This window comes from Populus euphratica, unplaced genomic scaffold, assembly GCF_000495115.2.
Source record: "Populus euphratica unplaced genomic scaffold, PopEup_1.0 scaffold102.1, whole genome shotgun sequence".
Classification (NCBI taxonomy): Eukaryota; Viridiplantae; Streptophyta; class Magnoliopsida; order Malpighiales; family Salicaceae; genus Populus; species Populus euphratica.
In genome coordinates, this window is record NW_011499957.1 from 246,850 (window position 1) to 257,694 (window position 10,845).

General features: G+C 34.3%; 2 protein-coding genes across 2 annotated transcripts; both read right to left on the reverse strand.

The window, feature by feature from the left end:
• On the reverse strand, positions 1–1,363 carry LOC105138406 (CRIB domain-containing protein RIC4-like). The gene is made up of 3 exons (XM_011044460.1): positions 1,058–1,363; positions 842–982; positions 1–463 (listed from the first exon to the last, which is right to left on the reverse strand). The coding sequence occupies exons 1-3, from the start codon at positions 1,191–1,193 to the stop codon at positions 204–206; spliced, it is 537 nt and encodes a 178-aa protein (XP_011042762.1). The 5' UTR covers positions 1,194–1,363; the 3' UTR covers positions 1–203.
• Positions 1,364–3,503: 2,140 nt separating this feature from the next.
• Positions 3,504–9,884, reverse strand: LOC105138407 (tRNA(His) guanylyltransferase 1-like). Its single transcript, XM_011044462.1, has 13 exons — positions 9,677–9,884; positions 9,470–9,601; positions 9,343–9,387; positions 9,096–9,265; positions 8,852–8,937; positions 8,496–8,603; positions 7,875–8,131; positions 7,192–7,323; positions 7,048–7,092; positions 6,046–6,215; positions 5,745–5,830; positions 5,488–5,589; positions 3,504–3,969 (listed from the first exon to the last, which is right to left on the reverse strand). The coding sequence occupies exons 1-13, from the start codon at positions 9,778–9,780 to the stop codon at positions 3,847–3,849; spliced, it is 1,560 nt and encodes a 519-aa protein (XP_011042764.1). The 5' UTR covers positions 9,781–9,884; the 3' UTR covers positions 3,504–3,846.
• Between the last annotated feature and the right edge of the window lie 961 nt (positions 9,885–10,845).

The window sequence follows — 10,845 nt, forward strand, 5'->3', positions numbered from 1 at the left end:
TAATAATAATAATAATAATAATTTTCCAACACAATCTCCATCCGAAAAAACATTGTCAAGTTCTATACACAAATCATCATGATCAACACATCATGCGACGAGGGAGGGCCTCCATCAAAAACATTGATCCGTCGTCTTCGTCTCCCATTCACCAGGTGCTAAAAAACACGATGAGGACGTGGAAGTTAAAGAATTCCCATCATTCAAGAGAGCGTGGAATGATCGACCTCAACAAGAGGTCCATGAGCCTGTGCACCCATAGCAAGCTCCAAGTGTCTTAAAGAAAGAGAAGGGAATGAAATTATTTCCGGAGGCTTCATACTTTCCCAGGCCTTAATAGGATTTGTCGTTGTCGTTGTAGTAGTGGAACCATCCAACCCAATGTGTGTTAAATGCTTCACATCAGTCGGATATCCGATCTCCATCTCTTCTTCAATTCTGTTGTCATCATCTTCTTTGTACACTGCATCATGCATGAACCAAAGGTGGGTAGAAACATGAGGAAGACATTTCACATATGAGAATTAGTGCTAAGAAACTTAGAAAAAAGCTGATATAACAAGGATGATTTGAACACCTTAGTGATTAACCAAAAGGCATGTTACACAGCATTAGTTAAGACTTGGGATTTGAATATTTTACTACATCAAGAAATAGAGAGAGAAGAGCAAAGCAAAGAGACTGCGGCAGGTTTTGGTCGAAGGTTAAAGTTGGTTCTTGTTCAAAAAAACTCGGTTTCAATTGCTAATATACGTGACCATTAATCTGTATATATGCTACTGTGTTAATCTATTGCATTATTGGACAGGAAGAAGAAGAAGAAGAAGAAGCAATCACTTACCAAATATGTGGGACAGGCTTTTGATGCCCCTAACGAGTTTGTGCATACCACTGGACATGTTAGGCTTTGGAAGAGCCAGGGAACTGGATGTAGTACTCTTCGTCTTTTCTTGACAAGAGATTTCTTCCCCTTCCCGTCTTCCTAGAGACAAAGAAAAGAAAAAAGAATTGTTAAGAGAATTTTAACGGAAAGGAAGGAGGAGGGAGGTGAGATTACTTGTTGCATGTGATGATTTGGTCTCATGTTTTGGTTTCTTGCAGGGTTCAGCGGCGGTGGCCACCGCAACACTAGACTGAGAAGCACAGCCGATGGAGAAGGGAAGAACTACAAATCTTTCCTTACGATCTCTCATGTTCTACTTACACAACAAAATCAAACACGAAATCTGAAAGGGGCATGCATGCATTCAAGAGCTGTGCCAGGATTAGATGTGGAAATAAAGAATTGGCATGAAAAATATATCAAGTTGTTATATTATATTGGGTTGCTGTAGGTTGTCTTACAAGCTAGAATGATTTGTGTATGGAATATGTTAAGATCCACCCAACTTCGGTGCTGTGTGCATGTGTGAGAGTGAGACTACTATTAGACTCTATGGAGTGGGTTGCAGCATAGTTGTCATATTTGACAAGGAATTAACCCGAGAAATGACCCGATTATTAAATTAATTCATGAATTATCAGCTCAATTCTATAAATCATTAGGTTAACATGAATCATTGGGTTAATATAGATCATTTTTTTTATTAAAATAATGTTATTTTAATAAATAAAATTACTTGGTATTAACTCAAAGCGGTTTAATCAATCACTAAAAACTTTATCGAATCAACTGAATTTTACCGAGTTTTTATTTGATTCAGTTATACTAAAAATATTATTTAGATCAAAATTTGAGTCTCTAGGTCTCCATGATCAACAATAATTGGTCGAATAAATATGTGTTGCAGCGGGTGGCTAGTTGAACTAGGCAACCCAACCCATACAATATTATACACAAACACAATTCCAAATTTGTGCATTAGAAAGAGTCCCACAAACCAACATTTCTTGTCGTTATATATTCTCTTTGATTGATTTTGATTATTCTCTTAGAGGTGGGCTCATCTCTGACTTGCCTCTCTTGCAGATCAAGCCACCAATATTTCCAGCAAGATTTCACTCTCCTGATATTTTTTTTCCTTCTTTTTCTTGATTTTTCTTAACATGAACTCCTTGGTGATGTAGACTAACTTTGAATTTGATTCATAGATAGAGTGAATCCCAAGCGACTTTCTACAGAGAGAATTCAAGCACTGGCTCGAGTGTTTCTTTGGTTCCTAAAGAGGATGATAGCTACATTTACGAGTTTAAAGCCTATTTATTTTTATATTTTAAAAGTAAATTTTACTTAGAAATTTAATATTTTTAAATTATTTTAATATGCTAATAAAAAGCAACTATTAATTTCCTATTTTCCAACCCTTTTTCTTTCCTTTTAACCATCCAATTCAATTCATTTTTTCTTCTCTGTAATAGGAAGTGCTTCACTGCCCTTGACTCAGTGCATCGTGGTTGTCTTGCTACTTGCCATTGTCTCTTTTGTTTCAGCCAAAAATGTTATCACTGAAACCTAAAACAATTATTAAAAAAAAAAACGAATCTATTAGTTGTTAATTCTTAATTAATCTTTAGGTTGTATTAAATTATTGTCCTATAATGAAAAAAAATAAAACAAATATAGAGGAGATAAAAATGTGTGGTTGCTGTGGTTGGAAGAAAGATAACAAAACATGGAATAAATTTATTTTATAGATAAATTTAAAGTGAATTTATATCTTTTTTTACAATAGAAAATATAGCAACCAAACACACAACGTATTACTTAAAAAGAGTTAGGAAGAACATTAAACAGATTTTCAGTCTCATCAACAGTAGATAATTTGTTATCTTGTATATGTGCTGGGCTAATGCTTAGAAAACTCTGCAATGGAACCCATTTGATTGGCATTGATTTTATATATATATACATATGTATATATATATATTAAATGAACTAGTTTAGCTCTGCCTCTGCGCGTTCCAAGCTTGAAATGGATATCCGAATTTAGTATTGTAAATGTAAAATGTTTTTTTAAAGGGTTTTTTAACTGTAAATATATTAAAATTATATATATATTTTTAATTTTTAATATTGACATGTTAAAATCTTCAGAAACTTTTTTTAAAAAAATTAATCTATTCTAAAAAAATAATTTGAAAAGCTCGTCTCTGCTCAGAATGATGGATTCTTTCGGATTGCAGGTGACAACATCCTCTGGCAGATGCATGTCAATAATCACAATCCAAACCCCATTTACCAGTTATGGCCAGAATGATAATGTCGGTTGCAAAACTATTATTTAACTTGAGATCTGAATTTTAAACTATGTTTTTAGTATATTCATGTCATCCCGCCGCAGCCTCCTTCTTACAATCAATTATCCAAATTTAGTTTTTTTTAGAAATACTTTTATTGTCTCTTTTTGTTTTTTTTTTGACATTGAAAAAGATTTGGTGCTCAAGCCCCTATCTGTACAAACAAATGTGCTGTGGCTGCCTGCATCTTATAGTGAATTTCCTAAAGAAAAGCAGGGGGCAAAACCAAAGACAGGGCAGTCAAAAAAGACAGAAAGTGAAAGGGATACACAAACAAAATCATTTCAAAGGTACATGTAACTCATATTGTAGATCTTGGTTTACGTGGAACTTATAACATTATCAGCAAAATTATGCTCTTAGTAAACTCGGGTAACGAAACTGAAAATTTCCACAGGCAGCTTCGCAGAGATCACTTATAACTTTACCTGAGTCCTCTATCTCATTGCTGTAGACACAAAATGATAATGTTTCAAGTCAGCAAGGTAAGATTTCCAGGACCTACTGCTGATACATGGACAGCAATTTCATGAGGACATGAATAATGAATTCTGGAGCTTTCAAAGTCGCACAAATAGAGAGTTTGTTATCACCCGGTGTCTAACGCTCCTATCCAAGGATGCCTGGGTGTTCTTCCCAAAAGCTCTGATCAATTATATTACAATGTTCTACAATTACTTTGTAACAACGTTTTTTACCGGCTGCTCCCTTTTCATTCGGGGCCATGCCATCCTGCATGCAAATCAAATCTCAAATTCAGGACTAGTCGGATACGAGCACAAAGAGGAATAATGATTAATAATCACGCTTTCCTAAGCTTGAAATGTGGTTGGAAACAGTTCAATCTTCTTCCATTAAATCTCCTAAAAAGAAACCATGAGGTCCAGTGAAGGTCCGTCCATGACCACACTCATCAAAACATTTTATCCTTTGATGTCTTACCGCTGTCACTCCAAGAGTTGTAATGAATCATCCTCATCATTCGTACAAGTAAAGGACTAAAACACCACAATCTTTTCAAAATTATAGTGGTTAAATTTTGAATAGAAGAAAAATTTAAAACATATGGAAAGTAGAGTTCTTTCTTTAACTGTTAGGGAATGTTTGTTTGTCACCAATATTTAAACCTTCTCTCAGCTTCCCAAAAACTCACTCTCACACAAGTTCATGCACACAGAAAAAATAAAAAAAGCATAACCAGAATACTACTAAATAAACTGCAGGAAGGCTGAACACATATAAGAACACAATGATATAAATACAATCACTATACTCAAAGCAATGGGCTGCAGAATATGATTCTGTGCATGTTGGAAGGTGGAGTAAACAAATGATGTTGTACGATCCACATTTAAGTTAAACCTCAGATCATGATTTAATATGCTTCCACGCATAAAGCGAACCTCATTGTTCACCCAATCACTTAGCATTCATCCCATGCCCCAATCCCAAAATCAACAGTTTAAAGGATATTTAACCAGAGATAGGGATGAAAATATGAAAGTACAGTTATTCTGCCATGTCATTTCACTGTGGTGAAATGGTAGCAGTTGATGGCAACAAAGATCTAGCTGGAAATGTGGGCTGGTGCTTCTTAAGCGGCCACTAACTTGGACAAAGGCTACTGATGTTGAACCGAAGAATAAGATCACCAAACCAAGAGAGACATACGGACCTAAATAAGAGAGACATTTAATCTTGGAGAAAACCAAGTCAATAATAATATGATAAAGTGGAATGTCTGCTAATGATGCCTACTAATAGATGCTTCTTAAGCGGCCACTAACTTGGACAAAGGCTACTGCTGTTGAACCGAAGAGAATAAGATCACCAAACCAAGAGAGACATACGGACCTAAATAAGAGAGACATTTAATCTTGAAGAAAACCAAGTCAATAATAATATGATAAAGTGGAATGTCTGCTAATGATGCCTATTAATAGACACCGATAAAATAAGTCCTGATAAAAATAGGAAACATAAGGGAACTAAACTATTAAAGTCAAACCATAATTTTTTTCTAAATTAGTCCTTAAAAAAATTACTGAGGATCCCCATCAATTACTCTTCAAGGCCGGACTGAAACAAGCAATTCATGCAACTGGCATAATCAAACAGTATTTTTCTGCTCCTATATGCTTCCCAATCATGCAAGAGACATTCACGTCATGTAATGTTTTTTTTTTTTGGATAGCTAATGTTCAGAAATGCTGTACTGGGAATTTCTGTGCAAGAACAAAAGATATGTACCTGGAAAACAGAAGAACCCTGCCGAAACATGACTGGTAATGCATTGTAGTCATCAATACCAAACCTAGCAAGCATTTCTTTTTTCTCTTGCGCTTGAGTTCCCTGCAGAATAAAAGAATTGAGAAACATAATTATGAAAGGAACATCAAAATCACATCATGAATCTCAACTCTGAAGTTATTATTTACAAGTACAGAAAAGCAAGTACAATGAGTATATTTAAAAGCATCACAGAGAAAGAGGGTGGAGATTAGCACCTTCAAAGTTCTTTGAGCTTCACTTTTGCTTTTTCCAGACTTAACAAGCATCCAGAAACAAGTATTGTACTGGTTGTTGATGTGGCCTGCAAAGTGCAAACCCAGAGAATTGAGAAGATTGTAACCATCAACACAGGGTTTTATAAGCATGTTACAATAGCAAATTCAAGTGTCAGCCAACATGAAACTCAAGCCTCAATGCAGTGTCGGTAAAACCAGCATCAGTGTGCTTATAGATTCAAAAGCCATAGAATTTTATAAACACTTAAGCAAAGCAGTAAAATCAGTTAAGGCTACTCACAATCAACTTGTCTCCATGCCAGGTAATCTCGTAGAATCTCAGTTGATGGATAGCATACAGCCCTTCCATCAAAAGCCGGACAATATTTCAACTCTTTCTCAGGGAAGAATGCTTTCCAATTCATCACATACATTGAGGTGAAGAATGATACCATAATAGACACGATGTTGCTGCATGTGATTTTTAGAATGAATTCCAATGATATATCAGCAAAAAAAATTCAAGAAAACCAGTAGCAAACTAATTGTTTGCAAGCTATATATAAGGATAAATGGACTGAAATGATACATTTAGCCAGAATAATTTCTAAGACTGACTACCCCATTTCAGATGAAAAGGGACACAGACATTAGAAAGATTCACTAGAGAACCACTTCTTCCCAAAGTCAATTAAGTTAAGAGTGAAACCAGCAACTTCTATAGCTTCTTTAAAATACCAAAATGATTTTGAATCTCTCAATCACAAGTCATAAAAACAATAGTCTGCTGAAAAAGCTCTCTATGAAAAAACAACTTTTGTCACTAGGAAGATTCAATTATTTTTTATTTGATCCATTGTGACATACGGGGGCCTTATTTAGAAGTCCTTGTCCAAATTAATCTTTTACCAGGAGTTGATGAAAAATATTGGGGCACATCAGCCACAAGCATGCTTGCCAATGAGAGCTTTTTCCTTCAAGTCTATGAGTGCAGCAGTCTGTTGGGTAAAAATGGAGAAGAATGACAAGCACAAATTTTGTAAGGACACAGAACTTCCCATAAAGGAGATTCCATCTAAATTTCACTGGCTATTCATATTGCTAGACCACAATTAGACCAATGCAGCACAGGCATTGAAATCAACATATTTTGATGATTAGAAGGATCTTTTCAGGAACATGGGCACCTCAGCAAACAAAATATAAAATCCTGAGAGGTGCACTATGTTTAACAAATGAGACACAGTTCTGCTTTTCTTCCAATCCTACTTGAATGTCAGCTTAGAAAATGCCTAAAGTGTACCTTGCTTTCCTTTGGCAAAACTGAGAATCCTTCTTCAACACAAAGCTGGAAGTTGTACACAAGATATTATCACATAAACAGATAAAAGCACAGTGTTAAGATATCAAAAAAGACAGAAAAAGAAAAAGAAAACAAACTCAGTACCTGTACTCATCACTGACACCATAAGCAAAAACAACATCTGGAAATTCTTGTAGAACAGCCACTGCACATGAATTCATAAGGTTCAGAGCTTGCTCATCATTTGGCTTCTCAAAGTCATGAACTTCAGAAAATCTACCATAAACAATATAACTTAACTCTTAATTCCATTGCAGCATCACAGCAGTGTAGACAACAAACAAAGTTTCATGCATCAGAGACTTGAAAACAACATGTCATTGAAGTTAAGAGTCAATTGCTGCTAATTAGAATAGTAATCATACCACTATTGTAAAGATTTTTCTGTTAATTTCATGGTGATCTCACAAGTTTTCAGTCATCCACTAATCCACAGAGATAATATGTTAAATTAGATATTTAAGAAGCACGACCATGGGGAAAAAAGGAGAGAATCCAAGGCAAGGTTAAAGGATACTTCTGAGTTTTGTCAAGTCTTAGACTGTCAATACCTAAAATAATCCATCATATATACCTAATCAAGGGATTCTCAACTTCTAAGCACATATAATTGTATGCAGGAAGACATTCTTTGAATTTCAAAAAACAATACAAAAACACAGGGGCGTTCAAGTATAAAAAACTGAGACTCATTGTTCATTCAGATAAAAAGAAATTGTTAAATGGAAAAACTGGTAAAAATATTACCAAGCACACAGTCACTTTACCTGTGAAAATGGCATCCATCAATTCTAATGACAATCCAAGTGGATGCCATCAATTTGCTTTCAAAAAGGAAAGACCTAATGTAATCTGAGTTAATTTTTCCAACATCCTTAGTAAAACCACCCAGCTCTTTAAGAAGACTTTGGTACTCATTCCAAAAACTTCTCCCAGCAATATTCTTTGAATGGACTATTGTTGTATCCCTCCTCATTCTTTTAATAGGAGTTCCATTCTCACTGTACTTCACAATATCTTCTACCTACAACCAGCAAAAGGTGGGATTATTTAATTTTAGAGTATACTCTCTATGGATCCATCATGATAACCATTGTAAGTGAGAGAGGAAGTATACACTTATTGTAAATGAAAAATTGCTCCCACCAAAAGTATTAACTTTAAAAATTCAAAATATAATCAGGGTAATATAAGGAACACAATAGATTACAACAGTCCAAAGGCATTTACAAATTTAGCACAGACTAGCAATATATTAAATTCATAATTTATGAAAACTGTTGCAAATTGTACTCAAGAAGCACAAAAATTTGCATGTATTCTTTAACATATATCCTAGAATTACCAGAACTGGGAAGATAACTGTGATAAAATAGAATGGGAATAACCTCTGTCTTGAGAACACAAGAACCCTGACGAAACATCTGAGGAAGAGTTCTGTAGTTGATACCAAAATGTTGAAAGAGAAGCTCATTTCGCTCTTGTTTCCGAGTACCCTGTAAGAACACATAGGAATACAAGTGAAGGCTCAAAAGCAAAAAGAAGTGCACAATTTACAAAACAAAAAATGAAATTTCTACAGAAAGAATAGAATAAACAACATACATGGAAGACAGGATGGAACAGCTCAATTTTAATATATTTACAATTGAATATAAGAGTTTTCACAAAACAAAGAAAATATACACACATGCATGCCAACACAAATACAGATTCCAGAAGAAAGGGAAGAAGAAATAAGCACCTTCAAAATTTCAAGCGCTTCCTTTTCAGTCTTGCCACTTTTAACAAGCTCCCAAAGACAAGTGTTATACTGGTTGGTAATATGGCCTGCAAAACCAAGAAACACATATGCTATTTTATAATCCATGTACCTCAAACACTTCGCCCTTCTGCTTCTCAAAAGTTTCCACAAATTCAAAAAAATTGGCATCTACAAGCTACAGCAAACTACCAGCATTTGCATCCTATCTCGTGTCGATACTTACAATGCTGTTGTCTCCACGCAAGATATTCTTGTAGAACCTCTAAGGATGCACAGACAATCGGCCTGGCATGAAATGAAGGAGGGTATTTCAATTCTTTCTCAGGGAATAATTCTTTCCATTTTGTGACGTACACGGAAGTGAAGAAAGACACGATGATGGAAACCACTTTGCTGCGCACACAGTTGATAAATAAATACCTCAATAGCAATAAATATAAGGAACAACATGTAATAAAACATTAAAGAACCTGGCTCGTCTCTGGTAGAACTTAGTCGTCTGCTTGAATACAAAACTGCACCCCAACAATATATTAGCAAAAAAGAAGAAAAGGATTAATTGAAAGAAAAAAAAAAGAAGAAGAAGAAGAGCACCACCTGTATTCATCACTGAAGCCAAAAGAGAAGACAATATCAGGGTATTCTTGTAAAACCAAAGTAGCACATAAGCTCATCAATTTCAAAGCTTTCTCATCGTTTGGCTTCTCTAATTCGTGAACTTCACTGAATCTACAACAAGATTCAAAGTACCACTAAGAAGTAATATTCCCAAGAAACTGTAAATGGGGTTCTGTTCTGTTTTACCTTTGAAAATGGCGGTCTTCAATTCGTACAACGATGAGATTAGGGAACATGATCTCGTCTTCAACCTCGAAAGACTTGACATACTCGTATTTGCTGTTTGCCATCAATACCTGGGACTGGGAGGGGTTTGTTGTGCTACTGGGGAATAGTGCTGCAAGGCTGCCTGCAATGGGTTCGGGTAAACTACAGACCTGGGACCTCTAGGTTGGACTTTTGGTCCCTATACTTCATAACAGGGCAGGAGAGTCCCTATACTTCTTTACGCTTGGTCATACGCACCCCTCCATTCTGGTTCTTTCCTAATGGTGTGAAAGATTGATTAATAGAGTTTAAATATAACAAAGATAAAATAAAAACGAGTTTTGAAAAAATAAATTTGAATTAATTAAATCTCTTGGTAAAAAAATTAGAAAAGAATAATAAAAACATAATATAATAAATTTAACTCAACTGATATTAATTTCGTTTTATTTAAAAAAATCTTTATTTATTTATAAAGCCAGAAAATAATTGAATTAATAAAAGCTAAATTCCCCTTGAAAATATTTGTTCACCCAAACCCATTTATAATGCTCACTAGAATAATATAATAACATCTTTGTCCTTTTAAAAAAAATTGATATTCTTTGATCCTAGGATAATTTGATCGTTTTACAAGATTTATTAGTTATTAAAATTTTAATTAAAATATGATATAATTAAAAAATCAATGTTTTCTTTTAAATATAAAAGTGTCAAAATAATAAATAACTCCGTAAAACCGGAGTTGAATCATAGAAAGATTAACTATATAAATTACAAATAAAAAAATAGATAATAACAAAAAGGAGTTGAAGAGGGCTTGGAAATGTGATATTGATGTAAGAATTAAATAAGGATGAAATAGTTGTCAATGTTAGAGGATCCACTAATAATATTTCAAACAAGTATAGTATAAATTCTTTTTATTATTTAACTGTAAACCACACACAAAAAAAATTCCAATCGAATTATAAATTGTTAGCATGATCACATTAGTTATCTTATTCGAATAATGTTAGTACTTATAAATGTTGTCAGGTATTCATGATTATAATTTATGTTAATAACAAATCAAGTTTCTTTCAAAATATAGGTGTCAGTTATCCTATACGATTGGGCTATAAAAGTATCAAGTATTTGTTAAACAA